The sequence below is a fragment of the Echeneis naucrates genome, chromosome 11 (genome assembly GCF_900963305.1).
Source record: "Echeneis naucrates chromosome 11, fEcheNa1.1, whole genome shotgun sequence".
NCBI classification, from domain to species: Eukaryota; Metazoa; Chordata; class Actinopteri; order Carangiformes; family Echeneidae; genus Echeneis; species Echeneis naucrates.
In genome coordinates, this window is record NC_042521.1 from 6,099,084 (window position 1) to 6,123,334 (window position 24,251).

General features: G+C 38.9%; 1 protein-coding gene across 3 annotated transcripts in view; it reads left to right on the forward strand.

The window, feature by feature from the left end:
• The window catches only part of LOC115051052 (sodium bicarbonate cotransporter 3-like), a 31,975-nt gene extending 7,930 nt beyond the window's left edge, over window positions 1–24,045 (forward strand). Inside the window, exons 2-26 of one of the 3 annotated variants that reach the window (XM_029514318.1) lie at window positions 2,807–2,888; window positions 4,329–4,478; window positions 6,136–6,274; window positions 7,168–7,328; window positions 7,494–7,682; window positions 8,632–9,012; window positions 11,894–12,009; window positions 12,828–12,985; window positions 13,309–13,396; window positions 13,528–13,674; window positions 13,972–14,078; window positions 14,880–15,054; window positions 15,727–15,860; window positions 16,055–16,300; window positions 16,879–16,984; window positions 17,267–17,428; window positions 17,863–17,976; window positions 18,210–18,371; window positions 19,145–19,396; window positions 19,617–19,685; window positions 19,930–20,103; window positions 20,292–20,429; window positions 20,709–20,812; window positions 21,232–21,280; window positions 22,187–24,045. In XM_029514318.1, coding sequence (XP_029370178.1) covers window positions 2,807–2,888; window positions 4,329–4,478; window positions 6,136–6,274; window positions 7,168–7,328; window positions 7,494–7,682; window positions 8,632–9,012; window positions 11,894–12,009; window positions 12,828–12,985; window positions 13,309–13,396; window positions 13,528–13,674; window positions 13,972–14,078; window positions 14,880–15,054; window positions 15,727–15,860; window positions 16,055–16,300; window positions 16,879–16,984; window positions 17,267–17,428; window positions 17,863–17,976; window positions 18,210–18,371; window positions 19,145–19,396; window positions 19,617–19,685; window positions 19,930–20,103; window positions 20,292–20,429; window positions 20,709–20,812; window positions 21,232–21,280; window positions 22,187–22,210 — 3,627 coding nt within the window. In that variant the 3' untranslated portion in view covers window positions 22,211–24,045. The remainder of the gene's footprint in view (window positions 1–2,806; window positions 2,889–4,328; window positions 4,479–6,135; window positions 6,275–7,167; window positions 7,329–7,493; window positions 7,683–8,631; window positions 9,013–11,893; window positions 12,010–12,827; window positions 12,986–13,308; window positions 13,397–13,527; window positions 13,675–13,971; window positions 14,079–14,879; window positions 15,055–15,726; window positions 15,861–16,054; window positions 16,301–16,878; window positions 16,985–17,266; window positions 17,429–17,862; window positions 17,977–18,209; window positions 18,372–19,144; window positions 19,397–19,616; window positions 19,686–19,929; window positions 20,104–20,291; window positions 20,430–20,708; window positions 20,813–21,231; window positions 21,281–22,186) is intronic. The other 2 variants (XM_029514319.1, XM_029514320.1) reach the window with 2 other exon arrangements.
• Window positions 24,046–24,251: the final 206 nt, after the last annotated feature.

Consider the following 24,251-nt stretch of genomic DNA (forward strand, 5'->3'; position numbering starts at 1 on the left):
ACTCCAGTTAGTGGAGAGATGAATTTCTCATTGCTCTTTTCTCTCTCTGCAGCAGAAACATTACCGCTCCTCATCAACACACTGTCAAAGAAAAACCCAGCTCATTATCATGCAAATTCAAGAGCAACTGTAGAACACACAGGCTAACATGTGCACACACACAAACACAATTACAGATGGCATCTTTCATCTTGCATGGGGTTCAGGAGAACAGGAGAATGATTATGGTAATATATGTGTGGAAATCTAAATGCCATTGAAGACATATTCTGAGTAATAAGACAGTTATAAAACAGGGGTAGCAGTAGACAGACATAGAGTACATGCTTTCCCTCAAAAAGAAATTTCTATGTGGTCATGGAAGGTGGTATGTTACGCCTAAGACGCCAAGGACTCTGATAGCAAAAGCTATATCAAGTGTCTTTTCAGAATGTGGCTAACGCCATCACCTTTTGTTTCCATTCTGTCTTGCTTAGCGGCAGTGCTTGTTTGTGATTGGTTGAAGGGACTGAAAGGATCCTCCATTTGGAGACTGTGTTACATCAAAGTATTTGTCCATGAGGCAGGAGAACAGGAGATTTGTATTTGCAGAAAATATTTCTGATTAAAAGAGACTGAATGTCACAAAACAAACTATCTAACTTAATTATTTTAACAAGACTGGGAACATTTTTGGTTAAAAAACACAGCATGCCAAAATACAAGAGGACAGAAAGAATCAGATCTCCATTTGTGGTCATTCAGTTGTGTCAAACCCAATATTCACCTCTTTTGATTTGCCTGTCAGTCAAAGCCAGCATTAGCTAGCTGTGGTATTATATACCTCATATTAATGCTTATCTAAAAATAAGTTTTTCTCTAATGGTACGTCCTGCACATCATGCTTTGTTGAAATATTTATAGGTAATATTTTATTTATTCAGTCTGTATCCATTTATTTTCCCTTTATTGAGTTTACTTTTGTGTGCTCGTGTTGTAAAAATTGTCTGTTTTTGTTATTGGAATATGCATTGATCAGCCAATGTTTGCCAGATGCATGTTGATTCTTGGTGTGGTATGGTCTCTCATTAGATGCAATATGAGGGTTATCAAAGCTGCAAATACAAATTTTTCACAAATGTAATCCCGCAGTAAATCACAGGTATATTGTTGTTTTGTAGTTGTGTGTGTCTATCTGATCATTTATTTGGTTCCAGCTGGATGAATGTCGGTATGGTGGCTGAGTGTCAAGGATTTCTCCCAGCACATTTACTTCAGCTCTGGCCACAGAGACAGCAGTAATTGGATACAGCGTTTCTGTAGTCGCCTTAAATATCCATGCACTTCATGGCAGGGAGTCAGGGTACCACTAATAACAAGGTTGCTGATTGGACCACACTGGGTTTAGGTCAAGGAGGTTTATGGTTGTAGCATGTGTATGTGTTATGAATCCAGTTTTGAATTCCTTACATTTAAATGGCTGCTTTAGGGCTAAGAATTGGTTTAAGGTTGGGACCAGAATGAAATCTGTCTTTGGATGGGGGGTTTCAACACGACCATATCCTTAGGCACATAGAATAATAACTGTCTCAGTCACCTTTGCTTTTCAGCACCTCGTGGAATACAGATTGTGCTTGTAAAGCAGTCACCATTTTCCTACAGGTGTCTCATTGAATTGTGGTGGTTGAATAGATATGTTTGCCAATTCTTTTTGTGTGTGTTAGGGTATTGTAAAAACACTATCTTATGGCAGTATAATTTAATCAAGAATATTAATAATGTGTGCTTTGCTGCCATGTATCCTGACAGCTTTGTGTATCTGTTCTAATTGGATTCGTCTATCTCTTCATTGATCCATGGTATTGATATAATGTTAATTATTTTCTGAGGTTATAATCTCTTTTTTAAGTAGCCAGTTCTTTGATGTTGCTATGAAACTTTATTGCATGAACCTTGACAACAAGTAGAGATTGCAATGCAGACCAATTAATTTGTGGAAAATAGCAAACAGATAAACCCTCAGGAGCCAGTGACACCCTGCTGCTTTATATATATGAGGTTCTCAAGACAACCATAATTAGGTATTGTGCTAGGTAAACTATGCAGTTATGACTTCCTATGTATGCAAATTTCTTCTGTGCTACACCTCAAATGACATCAATTATCTTATCTCATTAACTGCACTTCATTCAATTTATTGTATTTTTTTGAAGATGGTCTCAACATTCTTTCTATATACTATAGATGAATGTTGTGGAAATAAGGGCTAACTGAAATCCCCCCCCCCCCCCACATTATATTTTGTTTATACTTTTGAGCATAACCCAGAGTTATGGAGTGATTTGCAATAGGGTAGATAGAAAAAAAAAAACAACAACAACAACCCAGGCTCACATCTTCACCAAATCCACAGATGATGGAAGAGCTCCTCTGGGTTTACACCTGTCTAATCACAGCCTGTCAGTTGAAAATACTGCAGTCTCTGCTCTGTTAGTTTGTTAGTTCCCCCATTTTACACACAGACTCACTACCACTCTCACCAACAATAAGTTGGACAAAAGTTTTTTGAAAGTTCAATTTTACCACAGTCAACTGGGTTGCTCAATATCTGTGGCAAGATGGCAGTTAATAAACAATGCTAATCAGCCATTCTTTTAATGTTTTCTTTCCTGGCCCATTGTGATCTCCTCAAGACCAACACATAAAGTAAAATGAACAATGATAATAATTCAAAAGAATACAAATTTGCATTTGAAAAATATCATGTTGTTTACCCTCCTTTTTGTCACCATCTCTTTTGCTATTTCTCTCTCATTGTTGTTCTCAGGGTCTAGATGAAGAAGCGATTGTTGACCATGGAAAGTCAAGCTTCACCACTCACACAAACTATGAAAAGGATGATTTGGAAAGTAAGTTTGAAGTCATTTGGATAGAAAGGTGGATAATTACAGTGACTACTTTTTTTTTTTTTTTTTTTTTAGATGGAAACACGTTGACAATTTTTTAGCAGAGTGGGAGAATGATTCAGTCACATAATTCTTTGCCTTTCAGAAAAATCACATCAGGATCCAATGTATGATGACATTTTTACCAATGATCTAATGTGTATTTGCATATTATAATGTATTTATACATGTTTTAATGTGAATTGATGTGTTATTCCTAGTTTCACAGTTGGCTTGGAAGTATTTCATAGAATATAATTGTTGATTATAGGATAGGATTTTGAATTGAGCATAACATCTGAAGTGCTGGTTCTGTCACTTGGGAAAAATGTCTTCCTCAGGCCATTTATGTTAGCAAACCTAACCTAAACCTAACCTGCCCTCTTTATTTGAGTATACACTTCATATCATCCATCCTCCATTCAATGATATCAATATTATCATTTATCCCATTACTCCTTTTTGTGACATCCCTGAAGCTTCTGGGTTCTCACCAGCTAAGCTGTAAGGTTTTTTTTTCTCTCCATCTGTTCATCTTGTGTATGTCACTGAGTGCTTCATCTTGGCTTCAATCATCCTGGGCTCTCTTTCATATCTTAGAATGATACTTGCCTGTGAAAAATGTGTATTGGCATTGAATGTAGGGCAAAAATAGGACATTTGCATCTCATGACATGGTTTCTGTGGAGCAGTGACCATAATGATAGGAGGTAGATAAAAAAGATGGGTGCAAATTTGAAATGCTCCTTCGAATAGGTAATGTCTAGCATTCAAATGAATGGGGGGAAAAAAGTGATTTGTTCTGTCTAAAATATCTGTGTGTCTGTTTTAAATAAGTTGTAAATTATAGTAATGCATATTCCTAGACTTGTGATACTGTAAATGCATTGTTTCTAACCAACAATGGAGTAATGGAATTCACTTTTTTGGCATTTTTATATTCTCCTTTTATATTGTATGGCTTGTGGAATTAGTAAAAGTAAGTAAAAGAATTTTACTTAGGACTTGCTTTCACATTTATAAGTGGAAGTTTCGTACAGAAACACAAAACACCAAGTGACTTCTGATAGGAACTTGTCACATTTCCCCATTAGATGGATGGAAGCTGTCATTAATGTTCTAAATAATATCTACATCATATTGTCTGATGTGAGCATGAAATGGGATAGTTTGGCGTTATGTTCGTACGTGGAGAAGATAATGTAGAAGTTGAAGCACATATATATATATATATATATATATATATATATAAATGAATGCTTCAAAACAAGTAACTGAATATTTTCTTAATTTGCATTTCATTAATATTTTTTATAGAATATCATTCTGGTTTCCCTTTTTTTTTCCTCTAATTTCCCATTTCCAATTTGTGTGAAAGAGAAATTTCCCCTCTTTCTTCCCCAGGCCACCGAGCCGTGTTTGTAGGAGTCCACGTTCCTTTTGGAAGGGAGAACAAGCGAAGGCATCGCCATCGAGGACACAGACACCACCGAAAGAAGAAAGATAAAGATTTTGAGGAGGGAAAAGACGACGGCAGGGAATCTCCATCTTATGGTTGGACACTGTTTTAAACTAATAACACCAAGCTAGACAGTGGAGTTAAACTTTGCGGTGTGATTTCTGGAATCAAATCAGCTTACAACAATACATGGATTACCAGGTTAGAGCACCACTTTCATTTAGCCTTTGAGAATCTAAGCAGTTGAATAAAATAATCAGCTCTAAAAGGCATTAAAGGCCACAGGGAGCTGCTTCAACCAAATGATGGCTATGACAATTTTAAGGGGTGTATGTGTGTGTTTCTGTGAGAAGCTGCTGCATACTCAACAACCAATGCTTTGTACAAATTATTAACTGCTTTATGGCAATATAAGATAACAGCACTTATATAGTCCAGTTATCACTTTAAGCACTTACCGAAGAGACAAGATACTATGATTTATAAGGCAATGCTCAGAAATGGCACTTTTTCATCAACTGAGTGGAACTTAAAGTTGATGCTAAAATCTTTATTGTGCTGGTCACACTGAGCAGACACACACATTCTTAATTAAGATCACGGGGATTGTTGCTGTAATAATTCAATTTACCTTCTAAAAATAGAATACAGATTTATGATTGGGGCAGACAGTGGAGAAGATTAACAAAAATTATTTCCATTGTTGTGAAATTAAATGATGAAATACAGTATCCAGGTTTTTCCAACTAGCTGTATTCATCAACCTATTTGTATTTGATAATGTAACCTTTATTTGTACAGGCTATAATTAGAATATTTTGAATACTGTGTCTTAAGTTGAATTTAGTGTCTATCATTGTTTAACTCTCTATCTGCTGCAGAAATGTTTTTAAGATCAAAGTTTGTGAATTGGGAGACCATCTTGATCCTCATATATTGTTGTGGAACAATGTTATTATTAGCAACAAGTGCATAATGCATACCAGACCACTGCACAGTGTACCCATGTGTTAACAGAAAGTAACACCCCCTTTTTGCTTCAAGTCATTCCAGTTCCACTGCTTTGTTATGTTTAGTCTTATAATCTTCCGTATCTATTTTCGTTTTCTCTCGTAATATCCGCCCTCTATTTCAGACGTGAAGAAAAACGTTTTGGAAAGTAGCCAAATTTTCACATTTACTTTTTGCACACTTCTTCGTGGATCAGCATTGAACAAACTGACAAAAGATTACTCATCCTACTACCATCATCTTTTATGAGCTGACTTAATCTCTGCTTCTCTGAGATATTTTCCATATCCTGCCCTATAGCTGAACTCAGAGAAAAGTAAGGGAGGAGACAGGAAACTTGCTAGACATGGTTCAGTAATGACTATGGTATACTTGAGATTAGGCCATCCACCTAAAGGTTCCCTGTGGGAACTTTGAAATTACCAAAAAACCAATTATTTTATTTATTTATTTACCTCCCCTTATTTTTTTACACTCACTTCTGTTCATTGGCAGCCTTCGACTTCCCTGATTTTGTTGGCCTCTTGCATTTTTTTGGCACACGAAAGCCACCTTGATATCCAATCACAGGAATGGATATCAAGTTGTCTGTGTTTGTGTCTGCGCATGTGCAAACAAACAAATTATTGCAACTAGAGGTCAAAAACCACAGAAAGTACCTTTTAATAGCACAAGAGGTTTACTGTAGCTATTGCAAACATTATATAAATTACTTTTGGCCTTTGATCACTCTGAACCCAGACACACCATCTCAAAGGGTCCAGTTCATCTTGGGTACAGAGGACGATGACCTTGAGCATGTACCCCATGATCTTTTCACCGAACTGGATGAGCTGTCCTTCAGAGACGGCAGTGCCACTGAATGGAGGGAGACAGCCAGGTCAGTAAAAAAAACTTGATGATTGAGCAAAATGGGCTATGATTAGGTATTGTGATCATGTCTATCCGCCTTATTATGTTCATTTACTGTACCTGCAGTCATAACTGAAAAATTACATTTTATTTATTTTTTTTTTACTGTGAATCCTTTTGCATGATATGCTACCATAATATGCCATTTTCCTACTACTTTTCCTTGTCTATGTGTCTGTATTTGGAAAGACTTGTCTATTTTGTGTTTTGGTGTTTGGTTTTGTAGCTCTGCTGCTATTACTACATAACCACCATTTGCTTGAGCAGCTGTTTATTTACCTACTGATAGATACCAAGTCACTGTAGCATCCAGTCTGCACTGTGCAGAGGGTGTGCATTATCACCTTGCCTTGTAAATGCAACAGTGGCTGAAGCTTTTGGCAAGATTGGTAGGTAAACATCTGTTAATGCCAATGTTGACTGTGTGGCAATAGCAAAACTTACAAATAGCTCCTATAAAATTGTTGTCAGAATAAGCCAGTTGTCACTGGAGTTCAATATCAAGGTCGAAAAAAAGCTGGAACAGTTTTGAAATTGTAAGAAACTTGGAATTTTACATGGTACATTTGACTTAACTTGGATGGCATTTCAGAGACTAAAACTGTTCCTTCACTGATTAAACTTGTTTGGTAATCAGACAGATTTCGAGCATGACTCACACAGTTCACAGTGCTTAATTGTGTGATCTGAAAAGTGGGATTTGAATTTGTGAAAGAAAAAAAGGAGCTGGTGTACATGAACTGGAACAGCATGTCCTAAAATTTTAATATTCATATTTATTTATTTATGAGCAATTTTTTCACATTTATAAATTCAATGTGTGTGTGTCTGTGTTCATGGTCTATGGGCTCATATTCACAGATGGTTGAAGTTTGAGGAGGATGTGGAAGATGGTGGGGAAAGGTGGAGTAAACCCTACGTGGCTACGTTGTCACTACACAGCTTATTTGAACTACGCAGCTGTATACTCAACGGCACAGTCATGCTTGATATGAGGGCCAACAGTATTGAGGAAATTGCAGGTATATTTTACTGTATGCTTAAATCGCTTCTTAAAAGCATGTCATGCTACTTCTGTATTTCTAAAGGACATCCATTTGTTATTCTTGTAATATAGTTTAAAGCTTCACATATCACTTCAGGTTTCTATAGCTGCATATTTATGGCCCTGCTTTTCTATGACTCAGACATGGTGATAGACAGCATGGTGGCTTCAGGTCAGCTGAAGGAAGAGCTCTGCGATAAGGTGCGGGAGGCGATGTTGAAGAAACACCACCACCAGAATGAGAGAAAGCTCAGCAATCGCATCCCTCTGGTGCGCTCCATCGCTGACATAGGCAAGAAACATTCTGACCCACTCTTGCTTGAAAGAAACGGTGAGATCCTGCAATGCACTCGCATTTCTTTTTCTTCCACATTTTCTACCACTGGGGAACGGTTCCTAAAAATCCACTGTTCAAATCCCTCAATGCCAGCATAGAAGGTGGATGGTAAAAGTGAGTAAAATCTAGAGAATCTATTGACACTGTAAGTTCCCTTAATGAAAGAGAAATCTGGGTGCAAATGATTGTGCTAAATAGTATGGCTGGCCTGGCCTGGCTTTGGGGTTTGAATAAATGACATGACACTAAAAAAATATTGCTTTACCTGCAACTGTGTTTTTTGAGGCGGCATGGCCGCAGTGGTGTGGAGCCTGAGGTTTTAAGAATGAAAGAGATTTTGCATTGCCCACTACTATGCCTGTGGTTGTTGTTGGTCTTGCATTGTCATGAAAATAAACATGAAACACAATCGTAAAAAGGTAAAAAATTATGTATTGTTTGGTTGGTGTGGATAATTGTTGTACTGCAAAAGATGAATGTCTTGTACCAAATGAGAATGTACTGTGACATATGACTGGTTTGTTTGAAATTGAGCACATGTTTGCTTACAGTGCACTGACATCGTGCTAACTCATCCTCTCCTGCATGCAAGCCTACCTGAAGTTAAACTGTGCCTCAGTTAAATCGCATTGTGTGATTTGCTTGGAATTGAATGAAAGAAGTTGTTTTGCCCCTGCAGACCTTCCCACATGCTTCACCAAATCATTCTTGGTGTCTTCTGTACACAGCCATGCATTTAGTTCACCTTTCTATAAGCAAAAATCTCTCTAACTACACCTCTGCCATGCTCCCTCCCCTTCCGGCTGTTTCTCCTCCAGATACCATCTTTGTTATGTACTCCTACTTCATAAGTTTTCCCTCTCTGCTCCATCCCTTATTCCTACTCCTCCTTTCCCTCTCCTCCCCCTCCCTTTTCCTTTTTTGCCATTGTCTCCTTTGTTAGGAGAGGGCCTGTCCTCTTCACGTCTCTCTCTCCACAAGCAAGGGGCATCTTCCTCTGTCTCCAACCTCACCCAGAGACAAGAGTCCCGAGTCTCCGTCCTGCTCAACCATCTCCTGCCCTCTTCTTCCTACAACACTGGGTCCTCCCCAGGTCCTTCACCCTTCTCCACCCCTCAAAATACCCCCACCTTCTTCCGGCGCTCCGCCCCAAGCCCATCATGCGCCCGGGGCACAGGGCTTGGCCCTCAAGGCATCCCTGAAGTGGTGGTATCGCCTCCCGAGGATAACGACCCACCAAACTCTGCAGAAGAAGTAGGATCGCCACAATTCATCCGGAGAGCATCCTCGGCATCCCAGGGCCTCGAGATGCTGCCCTTAGAAGGCAAATATCTGTGTAGCCTGCCAGTGTGAGTCACGGCTTGAACAGAGAACACTAGCACTAGCATGAAAGTTCTGCTCCCTGTTAACTTTCCAAACCTCCCACCCTGCGGCCATCTCATAAATAACCCAGCAAGGCTTACTTGCTAATACACTGATCCCACTGTATTTAATTACAAAACTTCTGATACTACTCTCACCTCCCTCTCATCATTTTCCTTCTGTGCCTTCAATCTTTTTGTCTATTCCACTAAGCCATTATTTTCCTCTTATATATCTTACTTTTGTTGCTATGAAAACCCTTTTTACATCTGTCTGTCTCCTTTCATATTCTTAAGAGAGTGTCTATGTATTGTTTGGCCCCTTTCCATTGTTCACACCTCTTTCATTGTGGTTGCATGGCTGCCTTAAAAAAATGTGTCTCTGTTTTCTTCCCTTGCTTCATCATATGTCTCATGATGCTTTTTCACTGTGTCAAGCATTATACCCCATAGCTTTCTTCCCAGCCAGGTTGTTTCATACAAGATCTATAACTGGGATACTGCAATCATATTGGTCCTTGTCGGTGCTGATCACAGTCTGAAGCATTTAATTGTTATCAAAGGTTGATTAGTTTATCTATTATACAATTATATAATAGAGAGGCACAGCACACGCTTAAGTTTGCATATAGGGAAAAATTATGAATTCTATGCAATCTAGATTGGTTATACAGCAGAATATCATCAACAAAATAAAACTTGAATCATAGTCTCCACAGAGTTATGTTATTGTTTACAACTAAATTATACATATGATATCCTAAAGAAAGCAGTGTAAATATTAACAATATTTACTTGTTGTAAAAAGGTTTGCACAGAATTTAAACAAAATCTTTTTTAAATTCTGCCAATACTGGCTTTAAAGGCTATTGTACTTGCTGTCAAACTCTGTCATTGTGGATGTCAAAATTTGAACTGCTGGCTGCTGTTTATTTATCTTGTGTAAATGTGTGGGTGTGTATGTACATATTTAAATATATATCCTAGTGGTTCCTTATTTATTTGGTATGGCATAGAAAGTAACCTAGGTACACAGCATGCTACTTGTGCTTTTCTCATTGCGTCATTTGGCATCCATACACTTCATACCGTCATCAATTCCTAAAATTAAACATTCTTTTACCCGTTCATGAGTGAGAGCAATGAGTGCAGCAGCGTTGCTAAATATAAGCCAGAGACCAGGGTGGGTGTGCTGGTACTGTATGTACTATCATAGTGCCACCTACAGTGACTCTTTGTTCTTTCCAAACCAAGCCATGTCAGTTTATTATTAGCTGGTGATGCACACGTGTGTATTTCCCTCTGAATATGGCTCCATTTCAAATGGGCCATTAGAAGCAATGATCACTTGATCGAAGCTGAATCTGAAAGGTTGGGGTGCTGTTATTACAGCTGAAGGGCTTCTGTATTTGTACCCCATTCTAGGAAAATATACAGATTTTCCAAGCACACTGATATCACTGTTTGGGTTATTCAGAGGGGAGTTTCAAGCCTCATCGTTACAGTTTAATTATGTGCTCTGATGTGAACTGTTGGTTGTAAAAACTGCACTGTTGTTCAATGCTGACCTATAATTGCTAACCATCTGTTTAACAGAGACAAAGTGTAACAGTAAAATACAATAATCTGTATTGTCTTACAGCTTTCAAATAATTATTATCAACTACTCATTGTCATAGATGTTTGTTAGACATATACTGTAATTGGAATGGGTTGTCCATAGGCGATTCACAGATTCAAGTCATGAACCCACTGAGTCATGAGTGAAATACTTGCGAATAGGCCATGGAGGGGAGTCACATGCACACATTCTCTATGCTATTATAAACCCTAACTTGAGGTATTTTCCTCTCCACTGTATAGATCAGTTTTATGAAGTAGAGGCCAATTTGAAATGTTAACCACTTTACTCAAAGTTAAATTGTGCCATTGCTCTTTAGAGTGTAAACTCAGCAGTGATTATCAGCATTAACTTTGTTTATTGTAAATAGATAAAATATATAGAACATACATAATTTCAGTAATTTATATAACTCTTTTGCATATTAATCAGCTGTCATTGTGGCAACGCTGTTTACAAGGTTGGTATGGGGGAGCATTCCAGGGCTTAGACTTGTTGAATGAAGTGTGTTGGCGGACACCACCTAAGATAATCCTTCCCTTATTCCAAGAGGCTTTGTCGGGTATGTGTGCAATCAGGCTGTTGTTCACCAGCCACAGCTACCCAGCATCCACAAGGGCTACTCGACCTACTCGATTTGTAGCTTAAAATGTAATTTGTGTTTTGTCTGAGGCTAGCTTGATTACTTCTGTAAGGCAAAATGAGAAAGATTTTGACAAGTGTGAAAATGTGAAAAACGGGGAAAAATTGGTAAAAGAAGTGTTTCTTCAGAATTTCAGAGGATAGTATGCATATGCTGTTCTTTGATTGAAATACATCATTTCCTCATTTCATCCCCCACTCTCATGTGATCTAAAGTGCTAGCGTTTCCTGTATCCGATATGGCTCAAACCATATAAACAATGTTGAAAGGGGCAGCCAGTTATGCACAGAAATATTTTTGCTTCAACACTTGAAAGTGGTGAAGCCTGAGAAAGGAGAACTGTCAGGAATGTCAAACACATACATGTTGAGCTCCTATGTTATAAAGTTGGCGTTCCTGATGGATCAACATACCTTCAATGCTTTATTTCTAAAAATTCAGTGGAGAGAACAAAAAAAATTAATAAAAAAAAATGTAATTTAATAATGACATCACACACGTAAAGCAGAGCTTCCCATTAACTCCCAAATCCTAACACATTGTCCATCGCTACTCTTGTCTTTTCTTGTGTTTCTCCCAGGACCGCTGGTGTCTCCGAACTCTGCCCCCAGCAACTTGGATGGCAACAAAGCAGCGGAGAGGAGACCGTCCAAAGTAGGGGTCAGTAGAGAAAGCAGCACTATCGACTTCAGCAAGGTAACCTGAGCGCAGCAACAGACCATCATGGTGGAAAGGCCCGTGACTAAGTCCATCCATTTTTTTCCTCAATTTTTGGACTTTGACAGACATTTCAGTGGCCTCTGTTGAAAACTGCCTCTACGAGAACCAACATCACATTCCCATTATAACCTTGCCTCAGTAGGAGGCATCTTCAGTTACGGCTCCACCAATAATGGGCTAAAAATTGATCAAAGTAAAAGGCTTATCTAGTTATGTAACTGTGTTTAGTTATGAAAATTCCTCCCTCACATGGCTGCTATCCATCCTACTATTTTGTCATTCCTGTTGCATTAAATAAAATGGCAGGCTGCCATAAATTGTTATCATTATGAAACCATCTATTATGACTGCCAAAAGTAATGTGCAGTGTTCATATGAGTCAGACAACACGAGAGGGATGAAGCAGTATTTCCTGCACAGAAAAAAATATTGCCATGGCCAGATTTGTAATCTCTGAACTCACTGTACATAAAATATACATTTACAGTGAACATGGGGAGAAAAAGCATCAAATCAAAGGACAATCTTTGCTCCGTACTATGAACTCCTTAATACAGATACTAACTTTCCTTTCATTCGTTAACATAGCTTCCTAGTGGCCTGCTGCCATCTCTTACATTCCCACATCTTCATCCCTATTTTCATGTGTGGACTTCTCTTCCATTTCCTGTGGCAAAGTTTCCTTTTTCCTACCTTGTCTCTCTTCATTTTCTTCTTCTCTGGTTTCCTTCTGTTTTATTTTCAGTAAGTCTGTATATCTGATTCCTCAGTTTGACTAGTTCCTGTGGTTTCAGGTGGACATGAATTTCATGAAAAAGATTCCTCCAGGAGCTGAGGCTTCCAATGTACTGGTGGGAGAAGTGGACTTCCTGGAGAAGCCCATAATTGCCTTTGTACGGCTGTCCCCTGCTGTCCTTATCACAGGTCTCACAGAGGTGCCGGTGCCTACGAGGTAAAATCATCATCTTTATCGAGGAAATTTCACTCATATGTTTACGCCAGCAGCATACTAGTACTGAAATTGATGGAGGGAGTATTCATCAATGGGACAAACGAAGCCTTGGCCAACACATTTCGGTTGATTTTATTCTACCAATCAGCAGTGGCAGCGCCACATTTCAATGTGTCTTTGTGGAAGAAACTTTCCCCCAAATTTCCCCCAAAAGTTTCACCTGTGCATGAGCGCACAAGTGTAGACGAATTGCTGTACATATTGCTCTGATTCGTATTGCTAGTTCACTGTGTATTTGGGTTTGATTGTGTACCTTGTTCAAGGTTTCTTTTCCTGCTTTTGGGTCCTCACGGCAAAGGCCCACAGTACCATGAAATCGGTAGATCCATGGCCACACTGATGACAGATGAGGTGAGAGTAAAAAAAAAACAAAACTGACATAAGGGAAAATTTGTGGATTGTGGGTGGTGGTGCTGGTGGGGTAATATGCCTGCCATGTATTTCTAAATATTTAATAACTCATAGTAGTATTGATTTTATAGATTTTCCACGACGTTGCATACAAATCCAAAGACAGAACTGATCTCCTCTCTGGAATAGATGAGTTTCTTGATCAGGTTACTGTCCTGCCTCCCGGTGAGTGGGATCCCACAATTCGGATTGAGCCCCCCAAGAATGTCCCATCACAGGTTAGTCACTTAAAATGCCATGTACAACAAACAAAAACTGCATGGCAGGCATTAGTGAACAATATCCATCTGCATACTCATCAATAGAGCTTACTTATTAGATAATCACTTGTAAGACATACTGTATGTAAGTGCAGTCCCTCAAATTGTAATATAGAGGTTGACTAAGTGTCTTCTCGGGGGGGTTATGCGATAACACTAAAATTACAGTGCCCCACTATGGATTTCAAATACCAAAACAGAAAAGAAAGGGATCACATGTAAGCACATTGTATTTAAATGTCCCTTCATTTGCAGATGAAGAGGAAGAGACCCTCACAGCCCAATGGCAATGCATCTCCAGCTGGAGAGCTAGAAAAGGAGGAGGACCATAACATCGGGCCTGAGCTACAGAGAACGGGGAGGTGAGTATAATACATTTTCAGTTTCTTGGCCTAAGAGCAAATTTAAAAGATCACTTCTAAAACAGATAGACTATACAGTCATTTACAATGTCATGTGTGTTTATAAATATGCCAACAAAGAAATATTAGATAATCAAAGCATCTCCTAGTGGAATTAACAACTTCATTAGCCACAAGAAACCATGTTTAAATCATTGTGTTAATTATATTGTGACAAGTGCCATACGTTAACAAGAGGCGCTGGAAAAGGATCATAGCTCATTTGAGAGACTTATAGACCTCTTTTGATCTTATTTAGATACAGAATTTTATTAATGAGAATGATGATGAAATTAATTACAAGACAAATTTTTTCACTGCGTTTTTTTAACAGCAGCAGATGGCAATCATACTGGCTCTGGAGACATATTCTTAATTACATTCTTATCTGAAAGATTTTTTTACACATCATTAAAGTAGACTAGATATGAAATCTGTATAGTATACAATTACTATATACAAGTAATGCCACTGGTAATGCTGGCCTGACTCCCAACCATCAACAGCTGTTCAAGCAAGCAACATGAAACACTCATTTCCAATAAACTGTAAAATGGTAACACATAGTTAATAATGATTTTTGCTAAATTACTGTTTTTATCACCTAATATATCGGGACTGTCCTTGGCTTCACCTTTTTTGTCACTTTAGTGGATTTCTGGATTAACAGACATTAAAGCAGGTTTGGTCATGTGTCTTTTCCCACTGTCTGAGCGTGACTTTAAAAAAAAATGATCGTAATCTATGTCCTACTTTTTTCAGGCTATTTGGAGGTTTGATTATGGATATCAAACGGAAGGCACCATTCTATTGGAGTGACATCAGGGACTCCTTCAGTCTGCAGTGTTTAGCCTCCATCCTCTTCCTGTACTGCGCCTGCATGTCTCCTGTCATCACATTTGGAGGTCTGCTTGGGGAGGCAACAAAAGGCAACATAGTGAGTCTCAAAGCAAATTTAACTAAATCTGTGCTTGCACATGTGCAGTGGATTCAGTGGTTAAATGCAGATGTAACAATCAGCATACATCCATTCCCATTACTGCCATTACTATTGTATCCCGAGGAAGAACACATTGTATCATTTAAAGATCAAATCAGACTGCAATTGCTATGAAAAGTGTTGATAATATTTCACCCACTTCAGTGTTGTATTTACATTCTCAGTTTTCAGTATACCATTTTTGACAGGCCAACAAAAAACCTTTACACTGTAAGCGCTTCTATACAGTGTCTTTTCTCTTTTTTATCACATCCTACTTCTGTCTGTCTTTCCTTTTTACCCACAAGTCCTTATTAGGGCAGCGACTGTTGGCATAGGCACAGTCTGTGTGCCGGTGTATGTGATGGGTCTGAGTAAGCTCAGCAAGCAAGCGCTTCACAAAGACTTTGGACAAGTCAGCAGAGTGGAAACATTCAAACAGTTTATTCAGCCTTTCAGACGCAACCAAGAATGCCTGCTAAATCAAAACTCTGGTGTTCTGGTGGGGCGCCTCTACCTCATCACTCTCTTTCTCTTTATCCTTCCCCTCTCTATCCTCCTATGCATGGTTAAATCTGCCTCATGCTTCCTGCCTCATTCCCTCACGCCCTCCCTCTTCTCTGTCTACAGAGTGCCATAGAGTCTCTATTTGGGGCATCACTGACAGGAGTGGCATACTCCCTCTTTGCAGGCCAGCCCCTCACTATTCTTGGCAGCACAGGGCCTGTTTTAGTATTTGAGAAGATCCTCTTCAAGTTCTGCAAGTAAGTTGAAGCAAATGTATTTTCCCAGTGATGCCAAAAGATTTAAAATATCAATAAGCCAAAACAGTCTGCATGGCATACAACATGTTATAGTAATTCTAATAATCCGACACGCTTATATTAGCATTATTGCACCCACCCATAGTATATGAATATACATCTAATTTCTCTACATCTTTGTTTTACACTTGCAGTGACTACGGCATATCCTACCTGTCGCTGCGGACCAGCATTGGTCTGTGGACAGCCTTCCTTTGTCTTGTCCTGGTAGCAACAGATGCTAGTTCCTTGGTGTGCTACATCACTCGGTTCACAGAGGAGGCCTTTGCCGCACTCATCTGTATCATCTTCATCTACGAGGCTCTAGAGAAGCTGTTTCACCTGGGAGAGCGCTATCCTATCAACATGCAAAACAATTTGGATAATCTTACCCTTTATTCGTGAGTTCTGAGATTTCATCATTAGTCTCTGTATGAGGTATGTGCAGTGGTAGACACCCTGAATCCTATTTGGCTTTTCAGTTACTACGCATCACTATGCTTTCTTTTTTTAGATAGGCAGAGACAGAAACAAGAGGATTTAATTTTTTTATGAAACCTCCATTTTACTGTGAATGGAAGAAGAAATAAATCTTTTATCATGTTTGGCATTATGTGTTAGTTAAATATGTATGATTAAGTATGAAATACTATGATTATTAATATTTTTGTTGTAAATTGTCAGATTAAATCCCTTTCATCATTTTTCAGTTACAAAATTGTTTTAACATACACACTTCATATGTGGATGTCATGTTAATTAATGCTTACACAAGTTCTGTTTCGCTAAGAATACACTGTCCCTGTTGCTGAAAACTGTAATTGTAGTGGGTTCAGCCTTTTGGCAACATTGAGAAGAAAATTACAACCCTGCAAAATAATTAATTTTGAAACAGCTCATGTCAGCAGATTGCAGCCTGAATTTTAGATTAATTTTAGGATCCTGTCCGGACTTTTGCTTGCCATTTGCTTACGTCCAGGTGTCAGTGCTCTCCACCAGCCAACGTGTCAGATCAGCTGGAGCAGGTCTGGAACCAAACAGGATACAGCCCAGACTCTATCCAATGGAGCAGCCTCAACGTTTCGGTGAGACAAGCTCATAGTGACCTCCAGTGTGATAGCCAGTAATTACACCCACACTCTCAGTCACATGTTAAGCATTAGTGGAGTAGAGAGGCACAGCCAGTATTTTACTTTGGACAGACATTCACACTCCGATTCATACAGATTTAATGACTGCAGCTGGTTGTACTGCTACCATTTACCATGACTAAGCTTACAAAAATGCAACTAATGCTGCTGTCAAAAGTGGAACAGATTTTAAATAGCTTTACAATACTAATTTACCTTTGCTTCTCTCTTCTCTAGATGTGTAAAAAGCTCCATGGCGAGTTTGTAGGTTCAGCATGTGGTCACCATGGGCCCTACATCCCAGATGTTCTCTTCTGGTCCATTATCCTCTTCTTTACCACCTTCTGCCTGTCCTCCTTCCTTAAGCAATTTAAGACAGAAAGATATTTTCCCACCAAGGTGATGTTTAGCTAACTAAAATAACTTCATATGTAAATATCAATAGATCCAGATTTTAATAGGTTGTTTTCCCACAACTCTGTGCGTGCGTGTGTGTATGTATATCTAGCTATAATTCCATCACTTTGTAAATCTTAACATTGTGAGAGTCATTTGTATGTAGGAGCTGTCTCAAATGTAGAGCTAGTTGTGTTCCTCCCACACTGTAGCAGCGAGTCTGATGTAACTTTGTGTTCCATGTAGGCATGTGTTGTGATCGTCTCATTTATCTTTTTACTGTTGAAACAAATGGAGTTATTACTTTAGTGGTTGTTGACAGTCAGCTGCATTAGATGACCATAGTTGTATTGAAGCAGCTTCTATTCGTTCAGTGTATGAGGATGAATTTGAAACTGAAATATTTGTTGTTACCTTTATGTGCATGTCTGTCATAGGTGCGTTCCAGCATCAGTGACTTTGCTGTATTTATAACCATCATGATCATGGTGTTGGTGGACTATCTGATGGGTATCCCCTCTCCTAAATTGCATGTTCCTGACCGCTTTGAGGTAGGCATTTTTTTCCCATTTGGTCAGTTTACCGTCATGCATTAATGGTTAAATAAAAGAGATGCCTTTAAATCCCACATTACCACATCTTCTTTGACTTTCTTCTTTAGAAAGCAAATGTCTGCAACTGCTACTTAAAAACTAATGAATGTAAAAGCATCATCAAAAATTCTGAAATAAATCTTTTATGCCTTGTACAGTAAATGTAGCACACCTTTGCCTTTTCCCTGCAGCCAACTTCAAAGAACCGAGGCTGGCTAATAGATCCGTTAGGAGAAAATCCCTGGTGGACACTGCTGGTGGCAGCACTTCCTGCCCTGCTCTGCACCATCCTCATCTTTATGGACCAGCAGATCACTGCAGTCATCATAAACCGGAAAGAACACAAACTCAAGGTCAGACTTGCCAGTGGTGATTTACTTTTGGTGGTCTTTAACTGTAAAAATGATAAAATTATAGAAGTCATCTATCATTGAGTCATATTTTAACTTATTATGTGTTTAATTTACGACCAATTAGTTTTGCAGCAGTGTAAAAATTCCAAAATACTGCAGAATCAGAGTTGGCTTAGTAACAATGGTTGTCTTCTAAAGTAAAAAGTGATATATAACAAGACTTAAAGTGGAGTCTTGTTTGATTGCATAGTTGTAGAATGAGGGACCATTTAAATTAGTCTTATGCTTTGTCCCCATTAAACTAAACCCAGTTTTATGTCACCAACTCTCTCCACCTGTTTAATTCTGTTTATTTTTCTTACTCATTTATGCTGCCTGCAGCTTGCATCTGTCTTGTTTGTTCTTTGCTATTTCTAGATCTCCTTGATTATTTGCATCTGGCCCAGCTCTCAGCAGTTCTCTCTCACTTAGTGTCTGTCACCCTGAATTATGCTTGAAGCCAACATCTTTTATTGTCTAATTTTCTGCTGAGTTCCTCACAGAAAAAAGGCATCTTTATGCCTTAGGGTGCTACTGCTCTGCTACTTGATAATCTCAATCAAGCTATAAAATTACAAGTATGGATGGATAAATGACATATTTAAAGCTATGCAGCTGTGCAGTTCTCTTGCTTTATTCTTTCCTGACATTTGCTCTGCAGGGGCAAACACTACTTCATCCATTACTACCTCAGCAGCTCTGAATAACCAATCATTTCATTGTGTATCTTACAGAAAGGCTGTGGCTATCACCTTGACTTGCTGGTAGTGGCATTAATGCTTGGTATCTGCTCCATTATGGGCCTGCCGTGGTTTGTGGCTGCCACGGTCCTCTCCATCTCCCACGTTAACAGCCTGAAGGTGGAGTCGCACTGCTCTGCTCCCGGAGAGCAGCCCAAGTTTTTGGGCATCCGAGAACAACGGGTCACTGGATTCATGATCTTTATCCTAATGGGTTGTTCTGTTTTTATGACTTCGGTGCTCAAGGTAAGCTGGCATAATCAGCAGTAAAATACAGTTCTTTAAAAGAAATGGCTTCCTCCGTGGCTTTTTGTTTCACATGTTGTGAATTCGACTGGTCACATTAATGTTTACATTGACAATATAGAAGATGTTGCTCATTTTCAGTTTGTCGTCTACAAAATGCATCTCCGTACAACAAATAGCATTCAAGTCGTTCCTTTTCCTTTTTCTTCCCCTCTCACAGTTCATTCCTATGCCAGTACTTTATGGAGTCTTTCTGTACATGGGTTACTCTTCACTGAAAGGCATTCAAGTAAGACTCTGCTGGTCTTTGATAATATATCCTTTTACTCTGTGCAGAGGAGCAGTCATGAGCTGATGGTACAGATAAGTTTGGCCCTTGTGCTCATCATTCAGAAAGTTTTTAAGCTTTCTTTGAATGCATTCCCTCCTTTGAACGATGTTTTGAATTTTGCTCCTTTTCTCTCCACACTTTGTCATTCCATTGTTTTCTTTTGCATTTCTCATCTCCCTTGCTGAGTCTCTTTGCTCTGTAGTTCTTTGACAGAATCAAGCTGTTTGGCATGCCTGCCAAGCACCAGCCAGATCTGATATATCTGCGCTATGTGCCACTGTGGAAGGTCCATATCTTCACCCTGGTGCAACTGAGCTGCCTGGTGCTGCTGTGGGTCATAAAGGCTTCTGCAGCAGCTGTTGTGTTTCCCATGATGGTAATGACGTCAACCTGAGTGACAGTTATTTTGTCACTTCACACAACTTCCACATGAGAGCAGATAGAGCCTCGACATTTTAATGTGTCTGCAGCTGAAATAAGAGTGTCATTGGAAAAGTTGTATTGTTCTTATTAGATTTTGTGATCTATCTGTTATGTGTGTGTAATGTGTGTGTATGTCTCCAGGTTCTCGCGCTGGTCTTTGTCCGAAAGCTCCTGGACTTTTTCTTCACCAAGAGAGAACTGAGCTGGCTGGATGACTTGATGCCAGAAAGCAAGAAGAAGAAAGAGGATGACAAGAAAAAGAAAGCACGTGAAAAACTGGTAAAGCCCCTTTTTTTCTTAGAGTATTTCTTTTGTGGTGATAGTCACGAGTCAGTGTATTAAATCAATTAATCATCATTTAAATAGAAAGATGACTGGTTTACCTCCAATCTAATGTATCAGATGTAAATGAACCCAGCCACAAGGAACGACACAGAGCTCCCAGTATTACTGTCAACATAATGGAATGTCATAATAATCATATACATGGCACATAAAATGCACTTCTGCTGTAACAGCTGATTTTTAATTTATGCTCCTAATGCTGCTTTCACCCAGGAGGAAGAGTCCAGGATGCAAGAGGAACAAGAGGAAATGCGACTGAAGGTCAGCTTTGAAAGCTCAAACCAGCTCAGCATCCCAGTGCAAACACTCTCAGCAAGGTGAGACGTCCCCCCCGGAAACCCCACTTTGATGTCCAATGATGGAAAAATGAGTGAGGCATTAGGTCTGGTCTGTTTATTGTCCAAAATGATACAGTTGTGCATCGCTCCACCTGTCATCTTTGCTGCTCGCATTTTATTATTCTTTTTTTTTTTTTTTTTTTTTATGATCAGGTTCTTGTGAAGCAGCGATGTACAGTTTGTCCTCAAAAGCTTTGTGGACTACATATATAATATAAAAAGTGAAAGTGAAAGTGTCACTCACTTCCTCAATGACTTAAAGTGAACATGTTAGCTGTAGTTTAAACAAGAAGTCTAAAAACACATCTTTTGTCATGACCCATCATGTTATGTAGAACTTGTAATGGATACTGTGACACTGGCAGTCAGCGTTGTGTTATTGTGTCCACCTTGAACAGACAATACAGAATAGGAGTAGTGGCCTACAGCCCCCCAATGGAAGAAGAGGTAGCTGTGTCTGATGCAGAACATCTGACCCACATGGCTGCTCTAACCTGCTCACTGATAACTTAGACAGCGCATGGCCAGAGCTGGCAGTCCTTTAGAGACACTGGAACAATACACACCTCTGTGTGCATTTTAATGGTAAAAGGTGAAGGGTCTGACCAAATGGGTCTTTTTGAGAAAAAAAAAAAATAATAATAATAACTAACTGTGTGTACAAATTAAGACTTTTTCCTCTAATGCCAAAAGGCCACGTTAACATTCAGGATACTGTACATCACCTGTCTACTCAGCCCTCGTGAACAAATTAGTTTTAAACTTGATTTATATGCATGTGAGCTTGTTTGAATTGTCCTGCACTGAAACCTTTACTGATCTCTTGTCGCCTGTCTTTTGTTTGTGTATGTTTGCATTTTGGCATGTAGTTCTGATTCTGGTCCCTTGGTAGTACAAGTCTCAGATGAGATGTAAATGAAGATTCTTATAACCAACCAGCTGTTTGATTTTTTTTTTATGTATATATATTTATATAAATATATATATATTTATATAAAGAGTGGGCTGACTGTATGTATTTATCCTGTGAGATTGTCTGGTTGGTGCCTGGGAGGTAGAATAACAGTAATTTTAATAAAGCAGGATGTAGAAACTGTAGATTAAATAAGCATCTGTCTTGTGTGTATTACTGTTTTAAATATTCAGCTTCTTAAGCTTTGACTTTATGTTGACAGAAATAAAATAATTCCTAAAATGTAATTAAAACCAATTTGACTTTCAGGAATATTTGAATATAATTGGACAAACTTTAGCCATGATTGTCCTGCAGAGGCTGCATATTTAAACATATGAACAGTCTCAGAATTGCAGATGCACTCATATTGTCTCTGTATCTTTATCTCTTTGTGACAGCCAAGAGAAAGTAGCCTGTGTTAGAGTCGACGTCAGCCCAGACTCACCTGGAGGAGCTTCCACTGCTGAGACCTTCCTGTGATAAAGGGGAGCCTTCCTTCCCGTTTCAACACTCCACCCTGCTGACGGGCACCATTTCAGTGGGAAAGGGGCAACAGAACTGGAGCAGAACGACCTGCCTGCACATCTCCCACCCCCCGGGGCCGTGAGTCCTCCTCCACTCAAGTCTTCATGTGGGCACTACACATACAAACAGCTGCCATGATGTACTGTAGAGCGCACATCTGAGAGGAAAGAAGGAATTGTGCTGTTACTGCCTGCCAACTCTCACTGTTTAGGAAATAGACATTTATCACCTGTTCAAATCCAGATTCCAAAGGAAGGGGTCTCAATGCTGGGGATTTCAGACTGCAAATTTGTATTTACTTTCAAGCCCCTAGATGTTTTAATCCGAATTTTACATCTTTGTTTTAACTGGGCCCAGTGTAGAACATTTTTGGTTCTCGCAGCTCATTTTATCCTTCACTACACTTTAGGTCAGACCTTTCACTGTACTACACCAGCTTCAAATCTCATTTGATCAAAGCCATTCAGGTACTGCTAGTGACAGATGATTATATTGTATAATTGGTCTGGCACAGTAAAAGACACAAACCAAACCAGATAAATACTGCAACTCTTTATAGATTTACCTACAGGTTTTTCTCCTTCATCCAGAGGAACACTCAGTATTAATGCTGCTGCTCAAAATTTGGTCAGTTGTATTATATGTGCTGTTATAAAAGTATCGTATGTATTGGTCTTTATTTTTTATTTGTAACACTATAGAGAACCTACTTCTGAGGCCATATAAAGTCTGTACTGTACAGTAAGCACTTTGCCAGAACAGTTTCTTACCCAAAATGGATCGTAGTGTGCTAATCAGAAGGCTCCTTCTCCTACCACATTATCTATAGAGCTGTTGTTCAAATGTCAGTCAAACAGTTAAGGAGTCTCGAAGGAGTTCTGACTGCTCACTTAATATTTTTGTCACAAGATGGTGAGGATTAACTGTCCACTGTATTCCTTTCATCACTGGTATCACAACTATTTTAATAAACTCTGTAAATCATAAAATATAGTTAGGTACAGATTAAAGGAGAATATTTGTGGCCCCAGTTAGTTGCACCTGTTTTATACTGTCTGTATTAATGTTGGTTATAGTATATATGTGCGTGTGTGTGTGCGCGTGTGTGTGTGTGTGGTGTAAAGATAATTTGGTATGTCTAGCATTGCAGATCATTTTATGCAAAATATTTCTACAGTAAATGTAAAAACTATTGTATTCTATGAAGTTGGTCTTATTTTGCTATGTGCAGTCCTGTTTTAGCAATAAGTATTCCATACCGTGCAAAGTATGGACCCATGAATCCAGATCATTTCCTCTGTCTGTGTGTAGCTACAGTTACTATGGACATTAGCTTATGTGCCTTGTGGAAGCTCTTAATGTTGAGTATTGTACTGATAATTTAAGTGTTCACAACAGATGTACAAGTACACGGCACACATGATGGCGCACAAAAGCCAAAGACGGCCCATCCTCACCAGATGGAACAGTGCCGGGCTCATTTGCAGAGTCTTATCTGGCGTAGTGTTCATCCGTGTCTGCGCTGATTTCCATTTACAAATGTAACCTTAAACTTCTGTCTGTGTGTGTTCTACTGTCACAGCTCTGGTACTCACATATAACATAACATATAACTCTGTAATCAATATTGAGGTTTTTTTGTTCAAACCATCAGTGAATGTCAACTTATTTTGTCAGATGTCTTGTTTCTTAAAAAAAAAAAAAAAAAAAAATTGTAATCTCAGTTTCAAGCTACATCATATGTGGTTAAAGTGCAACATAAATGGACCATTTAACATTAATGATGATCAAGTTTCACAAAGGTGTTTATTTTGAGTTTCAAAAAATTAGCCCATGCTCACATTACGTGTCTCAGTAAAGATATTTTAGCTTATAAAGGTGGATGAACATCCGCTCTAAGGAGTTTTTACTTTCATCACGCCACCGTCACCGAGTAAA